The sequence below is a fragment of the Cheilinus undulatus genome, linkage group 2 (genome assembly GCF_018320785.1).
Source record: "Cheilinus undulatus linkage group 2, ASM1832078v1, whole genome shotgun sequence".
NCBI classification, from domain to species: Eukaryota; Metazoa; Chordata; class Actinopteri; order Labriformes; family Labridae; genus Cheilinus; species Cheilinus undulatus.
The window spans coordinates 51,956,616-51,976,151 of NC_054866.1; the positions used below are offsets into that span (position 1 = coordinate 51,956,616).

The 19,536-nt window shown below is 39.0% G+C and overlaps 1 protein-coding gene across 1 annotated transcript in view; it reads right to left on the reverse strand.

The window, feature by feature from the left end:
* LOC121517168 (collagen alpha-5(IV) chain-like) overlaps nt 1-18,755 on the reverse strand; it is a 30,129-nt gene extending 11,374 nt beyond the window's left edge. The window contains exons 1-2 of the mRNA XM_041798733.1: nt 18,666-18,755; nt 2,961-3,017 (exon numbers count right to left, since the gene is read on the reverse strand). Of these exons, the coding sequence (XP_041654667.1) occupies nt 2,961-3,017; nt 18,666-18,755 (147 nt within the window). The remainder of the gene's footprint in view (nt 1-2,960; nt 3,018-18,665) is intronic.
* Nucleotides 18,756-19,536: the final 781 nt, after the last annotated feature.

A 19,536-nucleotide genomic window follows, 5' to 3' on the forward strand; every position in this document is an offset into this window, starting at 1 on the left:
TAACACATGCCTCCTCTTGTGATCAACATTAGTATCAGCCAATTGTTTTTTTGTGAATTATTTCCTATTGGGTTGCATGTTCTTTTCCATACAGTCATGGACGAAAATGTTGGTACCCCTGGAATTTTTCCAGAAAATACATCATTACTCCCAGAAATTGTTGCAGTTACAAATGTTTTTGGTATACACATGTTTATTGGCTTTATGTGCATTAGAGCAATAGAAAAAAATTCAAAGAAAAAGCCAAAATTGACATAATTTTACACAGAACTCAAAAACTGGGCTGGACAAAATTGTTGGCACCCTTTTAAACTGTGGGTAAATCATTTTATTTCCAGCATGTGATGCTCATTTAAACTCACCTGTGGCAGTAACAGGTGCTGGCAATCTAGAAATCACACCTGAAGCCAGTTAGAATGTCTAAAAGTTGACTCAACCTTTGTGTTGTGTGCCTGTGTGTGTCACACCAAGCATGGAGAAGAGAAAGAGGAGCTGTCTGAGGACTTGAGAAGCAAAATTGTGGAAAAATATGAACAATCTCAAGGTTACAAGACCATCTACAGAGATCTAGAAATGCCTTTGTCCACTGTGTGTAATTTAATCAAGAAGTTTATAACCATGGAACTGTGGCTAATCTCCCTGGACGTGGACCAAAGAGAAAAATTGACAAACGAATGCAACGCAGGATAGTTGGAATGGTGGATAAACATCCTCAGTCAACTTCCACACAAATTCAGGCTGTCCTGCAGACTCAGGGTGCAAAAGTGTCAGCTCAAACCATACGTCATAATCCGAATGAGATGAAGCGCTATGGCAGGAGACTGAGGAGAATCCCACTGCTGACAAAGAGACATAAAAAAGCCAGACTGGAGTTTGCAAAAATGTACCTGAGTAAGCCTCAATCCTTCTGGGAGAACATTTTGTGGACAGATGAGACTAAGGTACAGCTTTTTGGAAAAGCACGTCATTCTACTGTTTACAGAAAACAGAATGAGGCCTACAAAGAAAAGAACACAGTACCTACAGTCAAACATGGTGGAGGTTCAAAGATGTTTTGGGGTTGTTTTGCTGCCTCTGGCACTGGGTGCCTTGACTGTGTGCAAGGAATCATGAAATCTGAGACTATCAAAAAATTTTGGGCCACAATGTAGGGCCTAGTGTCAGAAAGCTGGGTCTGCATCAGAAGTCATGGGTGTTCCAGCAGGACAATAACCCCAAACATACTTCAAAAAGCACCAAGAAATGGTTGGAGACAAAGCGCTGGAGAGTTCTGAAGTGGACAGCAATGAGTCCAGATCTAAATCCTATTGCACACCTATGGAGAGATCTCACAACTGCTGTTGCAAGAAGGAACCCTTCAAATCTGAGAGACCTGGAGCAGTTTGCAAAAGAAGAGTGGTCAAAAATTCCAGTTGAGAGGTGTCAGAAGCTTGTTGATGGGTATAGGAAGCGGTTGGTTTCAGTTATTATTTCCCAAGGGTGTGCAACCAAATATTAAGTTGAGGGTGCCAACAATTTTGTCCGGCCCATTTTTTTGAGTTTTGTCTAAAATTATGTCAATGTTGTCTTTTCCTTTGGTGTTGTTCCAATGCACATAAAGGCAATAAACACATGTATACCAAAACATTTGTTGATTGCAACAATTTCTGGGAGAAATTATGTATTTTCTGGAAAAATTCCAGGGGTGCCAACATTTTCGTCCATGACTGTATATGACTTTGCCAAGCATTTAAAGTGCAAAAATAAAAACAATGTTAATTCTTAAACTAACTTTGTGTCCTCACAGTAGGGATATATTCAGGCAAAAAACTCAGAGGTATGCAGAAGGAAGGAATTTAAAAACTCTCTGTCTAAAGGTCCATTTCCAGATTGGATCAGTCCAGTTCTGTGAGTTTTTCTGTGAGAGTTTTGGAGTTGTTGGATTGTGTATTTAATGAGTTTGATGAGGGAAAGCCGGAATACCGTCTGCTTACATTGAGTTGGCACAGCAGGTCCGAACTCGGCAGCGCTGATCTAAAAAATGCTTGCACCGACAACTGAAGGTAACGAACCTATTACTAAGACTATAGGAATTATGGCAATGGGCGAATCTGCCAAAATGTTGAAGTATCCCTTTAAGGATTTTGCCCACAGGTCCACATGAGATACCAACTGTGTCCATCACTGGCCTATCCAGTCAGCATTAAACCCTGATCTTGTATCCTCAGCTGATGTCTGTCCAGTATCTCTCATTGAGACGGGAAATCCGTCTCTTTTAAGAGATCCAGATTGTTCAGCTCAGCTCAGTAAAGCTGGTTGCTCTTCATTTGGCACAAGTTTGGCTTCTTTAGCATGGATTAAATAATGACAAAGGCTGGGGGAAAGGAAACTGGCACTCAAACAGGAGCTAGCAATAGTGGCTCACATTAAAGAGCTGTTTTGTAGAAGAGGCTCATTGTTAATGGTTCACCACTACTCGCTCACCCCACAAGGTTTATTCTGTTGATCACTGTTCTAATGAAAAGCATGTTTATGACAAATGAGGATGTAAAAGAGGCTCAACTAGCCTCTAAGCTCAGTAGTAGACTGCTCTAGACTCTTGTCTCCTTTCATTTGATATTGATCGCCACTATACCAGATAAATCTGTTAAGCTGTGGGAACAAACACTGTTTGGCAAAGTGTAGGGCTCATACTCGATGTATGTAAAAAAAAAAAAAAAGAGAGAGAGAGATCCATTTAGAGTTTTAAAGTACTGACTTCTTTATGGCTGCCTCTCACTTCCTTACCCACAACAGAAAATAGTTTGCCATCAAATCAAAACTGCACAGAACCTATAAGAACTACAATAACATATTTAAGAGCATTAATTTTGTGTTTCTTTATAGAGTGGTCCTGACTGAAATGCAGGAAAAGAAAAAGACGACAGTGGTGCTAACAGAATCTGGAGCTAGCATCAGTACCTGTGCTGGATTGTGCTCACCTTTTGTCCTTTGATGCCGTCACAGTGGCAGAGAGACTTCCCGCTGCAGTGACACACCTGCAGAGACATGAGGAAGAACAAATCAGCTTCACTTTCTCAGTTCAGGGCCTCTGCTGGTAACGTTTTTTAAATATACTTTTTAATATCACGTGGGTTCTGGTAAATCCTTCTACTTTGCAAGGTTGAGTTCAAAATACCTTTGGGCCCCACCCACAGAACTGGCTAAGCCCTGAGGAAACCAGAGAATGGGCCGTCCCCAGGTGAGATTTATTGATCATGTCAATGCAGGGAGGGAGATCAGTAGCATTGGTGCTAGCATGATGTTGGTATATGTAGTCATGCAGCTTTTAAGCACTTTCATCATTTTTTCCACCCATTTTTGCCTCATCTTTTGCCACTTTTAATCAATTTTTACCACTTTGTTTAAAACTTTTGCCACATTTAAACCATTTTCCCCTAGTCAACCCATTTCATCCATTTGTACTACTTCTTTTTGCCATTTTAACCAAATTTTGCCCTATATGCCACTTTTCACCTGTTTTTATTTATTTATATATATTTGCCTATTCTAAAGCCTTTTTTCACTTCTTAGAGCCAATTTTGCTGCTTTTTTGCCCTTTTTGACACATTTTTTTCACAAACCTATTAACCCATTTATGCTGTTCTTTTCCACTTGAATCAATTTTAATCACTTTGAAGGTTTTTGTTTTGTCACATTTAAACATTTTTTGCCCTTTTTTTCAACCTATTTTCATCCATTTGCACTACTTCTTTTTGCCATTTTAACCAAATTTTGCCCTATTTTGCAACTTTTAATCCCTTTTCACAAATTTTATTCCCTTTTGTCCAAACATTTTAGCCCTCCAGAGACCAAATTTTCACCCCGTTTTTGCCACTTCTTTTTGGAACTCGTATGCTACTTTACACCTTTTTCTTTTTTCTTTTTTTCCTTTTCTAAAGCCCTTTTATCACTTCTTATTGCCACCTGGAGTCAATTTTTGCTTCTTTTTTGCCCTTTTTGACACATTTTTTAAAACCTTTTAGCCCATTTATGCAGATATTTTCCACTTTAATCAATTTTTGTCACATTTTGGGGAACTTTTTACCACATTGAAATCTTTCAAAGTTTTTTTCCTGCCAATTTTCTGTCCATTCTTGTTCATTTTTTCCTCTTTTTTCCTCTTCACCTATATTTGCTTCTTTTTATAATTGCTCAGTTCTTGTCCACATAAATTGTCTCAGTTTCTTCTATTTTATTTTCTGGCATCCTGATGTTTGTGCACATTCTGGCCCAGCTATGAAGTCTAACATTACTTTACTGATCCTTCAGTTCAGTGTTTCCATCCGCATTGTTAAAAGAAAAGGAGTTTACATTCTGAAAAATGCTTTACCTTACTACAGCATGCAGGGGCGGACTGGGACTAAAAAAACAGCCCTGGACTTTGACTCAGCCCGGCCCACAATAATCGGTGCATGGAAACTCATCAACGCCTGGCACACAACGCTGAAGTTGTTTAAATCAATTAAAGACGATTTCATTCTATGATTCATTCTCATTTCATCTTCCCCTATTTGATACGTAATGATGGAATGGATTTTTAAAAAACAGGTTTTATGTATCCAATTGATTATAACATCTTATTATATCATCTATTTCATGCAATCTTAAAATTACTTTATTAATATTCTTAATTTATGCAGTAATTAATCTTACTGCACAAATAATACTACCACATTTCAATGAAAATACACCACGATAAATGTAACTACTGTATTCAAATTCTTCAAAGATTGTAAGTATTATCAGAAAACTGGAATGTTATAAAAACTTAAAAAGTAAAAGCACAACAGTCCCTAACAGTTCTGTACCGTTTTTCATATTTCTTAATATTACTGCTGTACAGTATGTGGCATTTTACAGCTAAAATGTTTAAAGTGGAGCAGTTTTAACTACTGTAATCATTATTTCATTTCATTTCATTTTTGCATGATACTGAGCTACACAGACTGGGTATAGATAAAAATGTAGCAACCTGAACATTTGCTAACATCAGCCCTAGCAAGTAACTCTTTCTCCCTTTCTCATGTTCCATACTTACTTGCCCTGTATCTGTCTGTGGAACTTCCACCAGCTCATCTCTCTGTCCCTCATCCTCACAGGTGGCCGTACCAAGCTGAGGCTGCACAGCTGTATGGCTCCTGCAAGTCCTGATGCTGCTAATATCAACATGAACTTGTGCTGCAGTGCTGCTGCTGCTGCTGGCTGAGCTTGAACATTTCAGTTAATTTGCGACATTTAGTGGCTTCACTCTCTAAATGTCTCATTTTTTTCTCCTTGCCGTCTCAGCCCCACCCTTTTCTTTGCGTTTTTTACCTACGTTATCCATATTGATGCAACTTCCACTACCAAAGATCCACTTCCACTACTCAATTATCGTCTTTGCTGCCACTATTACTTCATCTTCTTCTGCTCCTTCATCTTTTTCTTTTCAAAAATTGCCGGGCATGGGCAGCTGGCATCCAACTTGCATTGCTGCCATCTACTGGACTGGAGTATGAAACAGTAGCTTAGCAACGGGGGGGGGGGGGGCAGGTGATGACTGCGTGGCGGCCAACGGCCATCCTAGCGTACCGGCTGTTCTGTGATTCTCCAGAGCACACAGATGGCCAGTACGCCTCTGACAGCATAAACAGATACATTTCAGTCCTTATTGCTTTGATAAGAGTGGCTATTATCAGGTTTAAAAAAATATGGTTATCCCATTTTAACTTTACAATAGACCACGATTTTCCTGACCTCCACAGGCCCCCAGTATGACTGGGCCCCAGAAAGCTATCCTCTTTATCCCCCCCCTTAAGGACAGCCTTGATGCCTACAAGGAACCCCTGAGGCAGGGAGAGGAGCAGCATAAACCCAGAGCAGAGCCAGCATCAATGACAACAGAATGACACTGAGTAAGTCAGATAAAGCAAAGAGGAGGAGCTGGAGTGGAGGAAGGTTGCAGAAGCAGCTTGCACAGCGAGCAACAAAACAGAGAAGTTCAAATATGGTAGCATGACTACAACTGGCCAATAACGTGTATAGAGAGAATCAGCTGGCCGTCAGCTGATGAATGTTTGCGTGAGATCAGCTGATCTCAAATAAATGGCAGCGTTCGACTCCATGACCTTCCTGAACTAACGCTATGTGCTTGATTTTTTTCTGCTGTTGAGAACCCCCCCCCCCCCCCCCAAACAAGTGCAAGCAATCTGAATACACTTGTTAAGTTCAAGAAATACCACTGTCAATGTTTCGGTGTCTAAACATTGTAAATATTTGTGCAGCTGCATTGTTTGTAATTTAAAACATGAAGTTCCCTAATATTAGACTTTGGTTTCTGTTCCCATGGTATCAATCTGGTATACATATCGCTGGATTTTCACATTTGAATGAAACCCTCTGGCACCATGGAAACCTTGTGAACGGTGTTAAAGTTCAGATGGGGCTGAGGTCCGTCTCAAGTTCAGACAGCAGCATGTTTCTTCATGATGTCTTTATCTCTGTGACATTTTTCCTGGAGCTCTAAACCCAAACACCTTCATGTATCCTGCAGCTGTAACAGTCCTTCCTGTCTGATAACCCGACCTGCAGACGCTCCCAATCACAGCCAGGCCGATCCACGTCTGATGTCGTCTTATCTCCATTCCTGTCTCCGATCCCACAGGACGCCAATGCCCGGACATGTTTCGCAGCAGGGCATCGTGGGTAATGTTCTACATATAGTTTACAGTTGGGTTCAGCAGTTTCACACAGATCTGCAGAGTCTGAAGTGAAAATCAGATTATTTTCATGTCTCATGTTTAGAGGGAGTCCCAAATGTAAAGTGGGATGGTGTGAGACGTTTATCCATCAGGACTTGGATCCCCAAGGAGCTCCTAGTTAAAATGACTTTACAGCAGAAATAAACAGGTTTACAGCCAAACAGATTCAATCTGGACTAGAGTTCACCAAAAGGCATGTGGGAGACTCCATGGTGAGACCAACGTGGAGCTTTTTGGCCATCAAAAAGACACCAAATATAGCAATCAGGGCCAAATGGACATCAATCGTAACACCTAGACTTTCTTCAGACTTTGTGGGCATGGGTTTATTTGATCCAAGCTGGATAAAGATCTGTGGTTGCATGGTGGGACTAGCTGGAACTACACAAAGCTCAGTCTTGGACAGGTAGAGCTGAAGGTGACATTCCTTCATCACTTATAAATATCAGCGAGGCAGGATGAGATCTGAGCTGAGTCAGCAGAGTCATCTGGTGGAAAGAATCGGAATATATGTGTGTCCTCTATCTAAAAACATCAGTCCAGAAAAGGTTTTATGGTACAGAAATGTTAAACCCTCCAGAAAATTATGCTCATTTATGCACTCAGTACTAGGGCGGAGCACGAGATGAATCTAGAACATATGGAAGTTTCTCGTTTTAAATTAAATTACAGATAAAAATAAACTTTTTCATGATATTCTCATGTGTTGAGATGCACCAGAATGACACATCCAGACAACTTCCTTTCAAAGAAGGCCTTGTCTCTCCATCACAACAGCATGGCTTCACAATAGAAGTCTCTGGGTGCAGAACTGGTCTCAGGCCCCCCAAAGAATTGTCTGGGCCCCTGACAAACCAAGAGAATGGCTTACCAGGTTTGGATTTATCAAGATGTCAGTGCATGTGTGTTGGATCAGCAGCATTAGTGCTAACTAGCATCCTGGCTAACAGTTCCCTCGTTTTGAAGCAGAGTGTGTTTCAAACTATTATCGGGTTCTGATGTTGGAATGATTTATTTGATGTACTTTTAACCACTTTCACCATTTTCCATTATTGCATCATCTTTCTTTTTTTATACTTAATTTTTATTGTTTTTCAGACAAAACATAACATCAATAACAACACCAAAATATAATAAGACATCGCCAGACATAAAATATCAAAATTACAGATTTCAATACTAGTTACATGGGGATTTTAACACTATTGCATCATCTTTTATTGTCAATTTTTTTTAGCTTTTTGCCTATTTTTGTCTTTTTTACAACTTCTGTCCCATTTTTGCCCTTTTTCACTGCTTTCTAGCACACTTTTCAACCCTTTTTTACCCCATGTGCTTTTTTGCCGATTTTTGCCCCATTATTCTATTTTGACACTTTTTTCTGCTTTTTGCCCATTTATTGCCACTTTTTATCAAATTGTGCCCTTCCACCCATTTCTGCCACACCCCTTTTTACCTCTATGTGCACTTTTTTTGTCTGTTTTGCCACTGTTTCTATTTTGAATTTTTTTTCTGCTTTTGCCACTTTTTTTTTTTTTTTACTTGTTTTACACATTTATCCTGTTTTTGCTTTTTTCACCCATTTGTGTCAATTGTTAACCCCTTGTTGCCCATTTCTGCAAAATCTTTTGCAATTTGCCTGCTTTGGATGCTTTTTGCCAAATTTTGTCCACTTTTGCACATTTTTGCAGCACTAATAAAATTTTTGCCACTTTCTGCCGATTTATAGCCATTTTTTATCGACTTTTTGCCCTTTCATCCATCTCTACCACATCGTCTTCCTACTTTCTGCCATCATTTGCTCTTTTTTAGCCTGTTTTTTTATTTTCTTTACAACATTTTGCCTACAGCTGCCTTCTTCCATTTTATGCCTCTTTTTTGTCACTTTTATTCATTTTTTGAAACTTTTTTCTACTTTTTGCCCATTTTAGCCAATTTTAGCCTTTTTCTGCCACTGTTCCTTTTTTAATCTCTTTGACACCTTTTTTTCCTCTTTTTGTCCCCTTTCACCCATTTCTGTCACCTTTAACCACTTGTTGACCATTTCTGCAAAATCTTTTTAGAATTTGTTCCCTACTTCAGCTGTTTTTAGCCAAATTTCATCCACTTTTGCCAGTTTTTGCAGCACTAATTGACTTTTTGCCACCTTTTGCCCATTATTGTCACTTTTATCCAAATTTTGCCCTTTTCACCCATTTCTGCCACATTTTGAAAACCCTTTTTTTACCCCATGTGCACTTTTATGTCTGTTTTTGCCACTGCTTCAATTTTGTAATTTTTCTGCTTTTTTTCCCACATTTTTTTCCCTTTTCACCCATTTCTGTCACTTTTTAACTTGTTGTTGCCCATTTCTGCAAAATCTTTTTGCAGTTTGATGTCTGTTTTTAGCTGCTTCTTGCCAAATTTTGTCCACTTTTGAATTTAATTACTTTTTGCTGCCTTTTGTGCATTTTACCTCTTTCTGCACATTTTTCCCCTTTTTTTTTTACCACTTTTTGCCCACTTTTGCCCCTTAATTGCCACTTTTAATCCATTTATACTTTTGGGTTTTTGTATTATTTCAACCCATTCTTGCCACGTATCACTCATTTTTTTGTCTCTTTACACAAGTATTCAGTGTTTTTTCAAAAAAGTTTTCTAATTTCTTCTATTTTATTTTCTGGCATCCTGACAGTTGGCCTTGCTATGAAGTCTGACATTATTTTCCTATGTACTTCAGCATAAATAAATTAAATTCAGGTTTTGTAGGTCTGATAAGAGTGATAAGAGTGGTTATTATTCAGGTTAAAATAAATACGGTTATCACAGATTAACTTTACTATGGACCATGGTTTTCCTGACCTCCAAGGGTCTCCGGTTTGGCAGGGCCCCAGAAAGCTCCCTCCTTTATCCCCCCTTATGGGCGGCCTTGTTGCATACAATCCAGACCTTTCATGATAGAAAACATTTGGAGCATCACAGAAAGAAAAATCCAACAGAGAAGACCCAGAATCCTCCATCAGACAAGAATGGGACAACATTCCTCCATCAGCTGGTCTCCTCACTTCCCAGACGTTTACAGACTGTTGATAAAAGAAGAGGGGATGCTACACAATGGTAAACATGGTCCTGTCCATATTATTTTTAGATGTGTTGCTGCCATCAAATTCAACATTAACTAACATGTTTAATAAAATGTTAAAATGTTTCAGTTTCAACACCTGACACATTGTTTATGCTCAACTGTTAATAAAATATGGGATTATGAGGTTTGACAAAAACTGACTTTGTATTTATTTACATTTTACACAGTGCCCCAACTTTTTTTGGAATCAGGGCTGTTGAGGCGCTACAGCAGGGGTGTCAAACTCAAGGCCCGGGGGCCACATCTGGCCTGTGTTACAATTATACCCGGGCCACAAGATCATATCACATTTTAACTATGACTGGCCCACCAATACGAGGTCTGCAGATTTCCTCCAGCATAAATATGTCAACTAAACCTCGATGGTTAAAAATATCCTTAAGTCATCAAATTTAGAGTCAAGAATAAACAAAATTATATAAAAATTAGCTTGTGTTGTCATTTCCAATTTTCAATTTTGCATCTTTCAATTCCAACTTAAACTCAGGATTAAGAATTTTATATCATATTTTTACCTTTTCAATGCATAATTTTGGCCTTTAATCTCATATTATGACCTTTAAAGTCATGAATTAGATTTTTTCCCTCATATTTTGGCCTTTTAAACTCACAATTCTAAATTTCATCTCATATTTTACGTTTTACTTTCACAAATATTAATTTTATCACAAATTTTGAGCTTTAAAACTCATGATTTTGATTTTGATTTCATTTTTTAGCTGTTTAATTGCACAGCTTTTAATTTCATCTAATATTTTACATTTTAATTTCACAAATTTTGAATTTCATCTTGTACTTTCACCTTTAATACTCATGATTTTGAATTGTATCTCATACTTTCAGCTTTAAAACTCATGATTTAGTTTTAGCTCACATTTTGAGCTTTAAAACGTGATTTTGAATTTTATTTCATTTTTTGGCCTTTTAAACTCAAAACTTTTAATTTCATATTCCCATATTTCACCTTTTAAATTCACAGCTGTGAATTTTGTCTCATATTTGATGTTTTGCATTCATGATTTTGACTTTTAGTCTCATATTTCTGCCTTATTTATTATTTTTTCTATTCATTTTTTCTTTTAATTTTGTGTTTTGACCCTTTGAACTAATAAGTTTGCCTTATTACCTCAGATTTTGAGCCTTTAAACTTATAATTTTAACTTTTTTAAATCCCAAAATCCTTTATCATCAGAGCTAAGTTGTTTTTTACTCCCCCATATCTCATCACTGGTGAAAATGAGGTTGACAGTTTTTGGTTAAATGTTGACCCTGTTCAGCCCTCAGGTTAGACTTAAATCCAGAATCAAGTCTGGCACCCCTGCTCTACAGCCACCATCTGGCAGGGGTATGGCATTTCAACAAAACGCTGTTGGAAGTACTGGATAAATAAAGTTGTAAACCCTCTGTTTTTACATAAATTAACCCTTCTGATCCTCAGCGGTCGTGTGGTTTTCTCTGTCACCCTGGCTAATGCAGGCACTGAACTCTGAACCACTGAAGACACAAATAGAGTTAATTCTGCATCCAAAGACCATGACAGCTTCAGTGAAAATGTCAAAATGAGGCTTTGAATGATTCAGGCTGAGGTCTCTTCTACCAGGGTTTAGCTGCTTCAACCACAGAGGCGATGCCTTTCCTTTTATCTGCAGCTCAGCAGATCAGATAAGAGTGTGTTTGGGTCAGTAATAACACCAGATCAGGACAAAAGGCTCAAACCAAAAACAGACGGACTAAAACAACACAGGCCAGACTGTCTGACTGACTGCACACAGACACGCAGACGGACAGACGGACACACAGACAGGTTTGATTTCCTGTCTGACATTCTTATTACATTCTTTTATTTCCGCAGAAATGTCCAGATCGGCCTGCTGATAGAAGAGAAACAATCCTCCGACAGCTGCTGGCACACCTCCGCTCAAACGGCAGCATTAGCTCTGCTAGCATCACATGCTCACGTCAGAGCCTCGACCGCGGCCTTAAAGACAAGATTGGACTAAAAACAGAGAGGAAGACTCATCAGCAAGGACGCTGTTTGGATATACGTTAAAGCAGTGGTTCTCAACTGGTGGGTGGGGGCCCAAAGGTGGGTCATGGAAATAACAGCACAGGGACTGTACACTTTAGTCTGTAAAAACATTGAAAACTTTATCAAATGTGCATAAACAAAGGGAATTTATTAATAAAGTTATTCATATTGTAGAATACTTTTCATACTACCTGCCTTAAATGACACATTATCCGTTATTTTTATGTTTGTGGACAAAAACAGACCAAAGATACCAAATAAACTCAGTCCAAAGCTCCTAACCAATCTCAGTCCTTATAAATACCACCCAGCCTGTTTTAATGCAAGGCATGAGCTCTAGGGCCCACCCACGGGAGGGGGCAGAAAGGCCAGGAGACTTACAAGAATCATGCTAGTTCGATTGACTCTGGCCCGTGTGTATGTGTGGTTGTAATTGGCCCAGTCAGTGGGATGAATAGCCCATAACTTGAATTAAATAAAAGTGATCAGTTAACAGGAAGTAGGCCTACCTATTGTCCAGTGAATGAGCTGCTCTTCAGCTGTAACTTTTGGAGGGCAGCAGGAACTTGTGAAAAGTATGAAAAATGTGTGGTGAAATGTGCGAAAGAGGATCAAAGAAACTGAAATGCCAAAGGGAGCTTTTAAGAAGAATCCCTAAACCAGAAATATCAAAGCTGCAATCAAACGAAGGCACTGAAAATGCTACAGCGGTGGTAACCGAAGAGCCGCCGCGTCCAACAATGCCACGCGGAAGAGAGAGCAGCAGCTATACTGAGATTTCACTACCGTCCTCTGCCACAGGCTTCAAAGACGGATCATATCTGAATATTCCAGCAAGCCACACCAGTTATCATCAAACTACATTATAAATCTGAACTGGCCAGGCTCCGCAACCCCAAACAGGATAAGCTGTAGCATTAGAAAAGTCTGCTTGGCTGCAGCTTAGCTGTAAATGTAGCATTTTAGAAGAGCCAGGTGCTGCTACATGAGCAGCAAGTGATCTGAAAATTAATGTCAGTCTTCGTTGTTAGGCCATAATGTGCACAAATGTCAGGATGGCAAAAACTAGATTAGAAGAAGCTGAGACTGCTCTGATTGGAAATAGTTGCATAGTTGTTAAAGAGGGGAAATGGGTGAAAAGTGGAAAGAATGGGTTGGTGGAAAAAAAATTGTATAATGGACCAACAGTGGGAAAACGTGTTAAGAACAAGTGGCACAGTATGGCAAAAGCAGAAAAAAATTGGTAAAAGTTGCAAAAAGAAGTGCAATTCATCCAAAAAAAATGATGAAATAGGTAAAAAAAAAATAAGTTAATGTTAAAAAGCTTTCCAAAAGAGGTGGGAAAAATGGGTGGAAATCAGCAAAACACTCATGAAAAGTGGCAAAAATGGGTAGAAATCTTCAAAACATTGGTGAAAAGTGACTAGAATGGGTGGAAATCAGCAAAACACTCGTGAAAAGTGGCAAAAATGGGTAAATATCCTCAAAATGTTGGTGAAAGTGACTAAAATGGGTGGAAATCCACAAAACCTTGGTAAACAGTGGCAAAAATGGGTACACAACTGCAAAGCATTGGTGAAAAGTGACAAAAATAGGTGAAACTCTTCTAAACACTGGTGAAAAGTGACAAAATGGGTGGAAATCTGCAAAACTTGGTGAAAAATAGCAAAAATCGGTTAACAACGTCAAAACACTGGTAAAAAGTGGCAAAAATGCAAGAAAATCTTCAAAACATTGGTAACATGTGGCAAATTGGGTAAATATCCTCAAAACGTTGGTGAAGAGTGACAAAAATGGGTGGAATCAGCCAAACATTGTTAAAAAGTGGCAAAAATGGGCGAAACTCTTCTAAACACTGGTGAAGAGTAACAAAAATGGGTGGAAATCTGCAAAACACTGGTGAAAATTGGCAAAATTGGGTAGATATCCTCAAAACACTGGTGAAAAGTGACAAAAATGGGTGAAAAACATCAAAACCTTGGTGAAAAGTGGCAAAAATTAGTGAAAAATGTCAAAACATTGGTGAAAAGTGGCAAAAATGCAAGAAAATCTTCAAAACATTGGTAAAATGTGGCAAAATTGGGTAAGAATCCTCAAAACATTTGTGAAAAGTGGCAAAAATGGGTGAAACTCTTCTAAACACTGGTGAAGAGTAACAAAAATGGGTGGAAATCTGCAAAAACCTTGGTGAAAAGCGGCAAAAATGGGTTGGAATCAGGAAAACATTGGTAAAAAGTGCTAAAAATGAGAGAAAATCTTCAAAACATTGATGAAAAGTGGCAAAAATTAGTGGAAATCTTCATACATTGGTGAAAAGTGGCAAAAATTAATGAAAAACTTCAAAACATTGGTGAAAAGTGGCAAAAATGGATGGAAAAAGTGGCAAAACTGTCTTGACACACATTTCAGGCTCAAACTGAGGAATCTGTTAGACAGGACGCTAGCGCCAATGCTACTGATCAGGCACACTTGTGTCTACATAATCAGTTAATCACCATGAGGGAGGGTCCGTTCTCTGGCTTCACGGGTCCAGCCAGTTCTGTGGGCCGGCCTGAGTGAACCGGTGATAATGAACTCTCCCTGCCCCGCCCCACCAACACCGGCCAGCCTCGGCTCCTCCACCAGCATACTTCAAAAAGAGCAAGCTCCGGGCCCAGCGTTGCTTTAATGAATACCAATATGAATGAATACCACTACTTCTCTGCTGTTTGTTGGAGAGACAAATATAACTCCATTTTTAGCAGCTGTGTGAGATGAGGAGATCTAGAGTTTAGAAGGTTGATTCCTGCTGTTATTTCTTTTTCATATTGCTGAAAAAGCTCAAACATTTCTCCTTCTCACAGCTGGATTTATTCAGGGTTCTATCAAAAACTAAACTTACTTACTAGTAGTTTATATTAGCATCGTCATTTTTGTCCTACTGTCCTTGAACGCATCATGACTATAACAGTTGGTTAACTCATTAACATGTCAATACTTGATCAATATTTGCTGAAACCAGTGGGTACTATTCCCGCAGTCAATCAGTTATCTTAGATCGCTTCATTCTAATAATCATCCTCATTATGATGGGAAAGCTCTGGATTTCATCAGTAACACTGTGAAGCATGCTACAACCATTATATGTCCTCATAGCTTTCCTGTTAAATAAAGATTAAATAAATAAAATAAAAAGTTACTGCTTGATTTTATCTTTCAGGTTCATGTCAATCCTCAGAACTACATTTCTCCCCCAGTCTAACAGGTAAAGGCTCAAAATATTGCACAAGTCCAGTTCCTGCAGGCCTTCAACACAGACGGCATCTTGTTTGTTCACTCAGTCACATTCTACCAATTGCTTCAGCCTGGCACGCTCTGCAGTTGTTAACAGCCCGTCTGCTTACAACAGGGGTGTCAAACTCAATCTGGATTTAGGTCTGACCAGAGGGCCTAACAGAGTCAGCATTAACATAAACTGTCGAACTCATTTTCACAAGGAATCAGTTATAGAAAATAAAAACTATGATGATAAATGATTTTAAGGCTCAGCATCTTAGAAAAAAACGTATTTGGTCAAAAGGTCTGAACACAAATTAAATGTAAAAAACAAAACAAAACTGAGTTTAAAGGTTAAACTATGAGATAAAATTCAAAACCAGGTTTGTTACTGCTGATTGTGTAACGTCTGTTTTTGCCTGCTGGAGTGCACCAATTAGGAGACCACGCCCACTTTTCTGATTGCACCTGACATGAGCGATGAGCTCTGATTGTAAGGCAGCTGCCAGCCTTGACAATCTGTGAGCAGTCACTTATTTTTAAATGCCCTGATGAGCTTTAGCCCATTTATTTAAGTCTTTTTCATTTTGGACAGCAGTGTGTGCCTTGGTTTTGTTCTGGTTGTGACTTTTTTTAACTCTTCAGCAAACTGCAAGTCTGACCTCTCCTTGTTTTTTATCTTATTTTTTTGTTGGATCAGTGAACCACAATGACATCTTAATCATCCCCTCACAGAACTGTTTAATGGGACCCAGTGGGGGGCCCATGGAGGTCAGGAAAACCATGGTCCATTGTAAAGATATCTGTGATAACCGTATTTCATGTGTGACCTCATAAATAATCACTCCTATAAAATCAACAAAAAAATAATTTTATGTTTGATGTAGTACCATATAGACTAATACATAATTTAAAGCCTTTTTTTAACCAAAATTACCTTTTTATTTTTTATTTTTATTTCTTTTTGCTAATGTTAACAATAGGGTTAGGCAAAGTGACCAAAAGATTTGATAAAACAAGGATGGCAGAGAATAAAGGAGAGGGAACAAAAAAAATAAAGAAATAATTGGAAAAAGAAAAACAAAGGCAAAAATGGGTTAAAAGATGGCAGGGGAAATGTTGAAAAGTGGTTAAAAAGTGGCAAAAATGAGACTAGAAGAGACAAATGTGGGTTAAGAAAGGTAAAAAGGGGGCAAAAATAGGTCAAGAAAGGAAAAATTGTGCATAAAATGATTGGGAAATGGTGAAAAGCAGTTAGTAAGTGGCAAAAATGGTGGGAAAATTGTGAAAAGTGGTTAAAAAAAAGTGGCAAAAATTGGGCTGAAAAAGGCAAAACTGGATTGAGAAAGGTGAAATGGGGCAGATATTGGTCAAGAAAGGAAAAAAAATGACTTAAAAATGGGTGGGAAATGGTGAAAAATTGTTCAAAAGGGGCAACGATGGGTTAACCGAGGCAAAAATGGGAGGGAAAGTGGTAAACAAGAGGCAAAAATGGGTAAGGAAAGGATAAATGAGTAAAAAATGCTGGTTAAATGGTGAAAAGAGGTTAAAAAGTGGGGTTGTCAATGGAAAAAAATTTGTGTTAGAAGAGGAAAAAATGGGTTAAGAAAGGAAAAAGTGGCTAATAAATGGGAAGGAAATGGTGAAAAATAGTCAAGTAGTGGGAAATGTGCTAAAAGAGGCATGAATGGATGGGAAAGTGGAGAAAAGTGGAATAAATGGGATAAAAATGGGAAAAATATGAAAAAAACTTGGTGATGAGGACAGGTTAGAGAGAGTGTTGATAATTAATTATAACATCAGAACCCAAAAGTAGCTTGACACACATTTCAGCTACAAAATGAAGTTACTGTTAGCCAGGATGCTAGCATTAGCATTAACACCAGTGCTAATGAACTAACAGACATGCACTAGCATGTCAATAAATCATGACTGAGGAGAGCCACTCAACAAGCCCATTTCTTTAGCTGCACATTTCTTATAATTATTATCTGACTTTATAATGACCGTGCTCTGCATGTATTTCTTGTTTTACTCCGTATCTTTCTCCGTTTTCTTTGTTCATATGTGAAATAAAAATAAATAAAGCTTTCAGTGCTGTTCTACACTCTTTATTTACTGACTCAAGCTGATTTTATTGATCTATTTTCAGTTTTTTTTACTCTTATTTTAGCATCTGTTCATTGTGTTTTATTTCATTTTAGCTATTTGGTTTATATAATTTATGTAACCTCCAGTATTTCTGCGTTTGAAGTCAAGATAGCTCAGCATGAAAGCTCCTGTCCTTACAGAATCCTTCATTTCTGACGGATTTGTCGGTGGTGTGTTTGGACTATGGGGTGGGGGAGAGCGAAGCGGAGGATCATTCTCTTTGGGCTTCAATGTTTTGTATTAAAAGTATTTTACAAAAAAAGATTGATTGATTTATTGATTATTCCATAAAAAATATGGTCCAGCTGTGATAAAACTGACACTATACTACAGCTAAATCTGAGCTAATTGCTACACCAGTTGCAACCATTGCTATCAGCTTCCAGTACAACTAAACCCCGCCCACCTTGTCCTCTCCAAATGATGCTGATTGGCCCAAACCCGAAAACGGTTTAGATTAGGGCTTTGCGAGATGGATTGGCCTGATCCCAGGAATTTCTACAAATTTTAGACACTGGAGACGCTGACATGACTTCAGAGTATGCTGAAGGGGACGATAATGTATGAGATTAATGCGAGAAAAAAATCTGAGCTGAGTTAATGCGATTAATTTCAATAGCCCTAGTTTAAATATAATATAGATCAGTACAAAGTGTCTCGTAGTTTATCTATTGCTGTCATCAACAGCTGCTGTTTGTGTTTGTGGTGTTCAACAGCGGGCTCCACCAATCGGAGAAGCTGCTGTGACACTCTAGGACTGTGGGTAATGTAGTTCTTTACCTGAGATCATGAATAAAGCTTGTTGTTCTTCTAACGAGTTTGTGTCGTCTACAGAGGCATATTTCAATAGTCAGTCTACCTTTGATGGTTATGACATCATGGCGAATAAACAAATCCATCATGAAAACAATACATTTATAATCTGGAGCTTCCTGGATTAGATCAGGTCATCTCAGTCATCTTTGATCAGACACTGACCATATTATTAAACCCATAACATTTAACAGTGAGAGAGCCTGCTGTTATAAAAACACAACAAAAAGAACACACACCAGCACACCTGTCTGATCCTCTGTTGCCATGGTGATGAGGACAAGGTAAGGCAGGAGGTGAACCCAGCCAGTCAGAGTTATTTATCAGCTCTCACACAGGAGAAGAAAGGATTATTCTAAGTAAATTACAGAAATTAATCAACTTTAAACTAACACCACGTGACCTTTTCACATAAAAAAAAAATATATATATATATTTTGGAGGTAAATTCTGACGGTCGAGTTCACCTGTTCAAACCTCCTCTCATGAAGGCTACCTTAATTTTAATCATCTTTGAGGTGCATTCACTTACCCTCTCGGCGTGTCCCGGAGCAGCGGAGCAAAAAACCAGCAGAACCAGCAGCGGCACGATCCTCTTCCTCGGGCCGCCCGGAGCCTCCATACAGACGGACTTAAGGTTGCAGAGTCTCCGCTGTTCGCTCTGACTCCACAATGACCTCTCGGCTCGGCACGGTTCGGCTCAGCTCGGGATGGGCTCTCTGTCGCCTGTTCGGCTCAGCTCGTCTCACTTCGGTTCGGTTCAGACCAGAGGGGGTCTATGCATCTGGCCGCGTCGGGTCACAGCAACCTGCTGCGGGATGGAGAGAGAGAGAAAGTCAGTCCGCACACGGAGGAGTCAAGCTAGCATCAACCCGCACAAGACTTCCGTTTACAGGTTTTCAAAATAAAAGCGAACTGTTTTAGCTTGATAATGGAGTTATAAAATGTCTTTACCTTACACTTGAAACACGTGACGTGAATATGTATTCAAAGCTGCTCTAAAGACGCTTTAAAATGTACATAAAGCCATCAAATTTATTCAGTAAAAAAGGGAAAAATGCGACATTTTACCACTATATGTGGGCCCAGCAAAGATTAGCAGAGTTAACTGGTGGAAGTTAACTATTTGTTAACACTTACAGTACTGTGCAGAATTTTCAGGCATGTTTGGGCCAAAATTTTGGGCTGAAGTAAAGCGTAGATCTGGTGAGTAATTCACCCAAGGGCACCTGAGGGTGGGAAGGACGACTGACAGAATCCTGGTCCTGCCCTGGTTGTCCTTGCCTAAGAGTAAGGGGTGCATATGGCATGGCTAGGGGTCAGGGCTGCCCACAGAGTCGGAGGGGCCCCTGACAAACCCAAAAAACTGGCCCCTGACAAACCCAGAGAATGGCCCCTGAAAA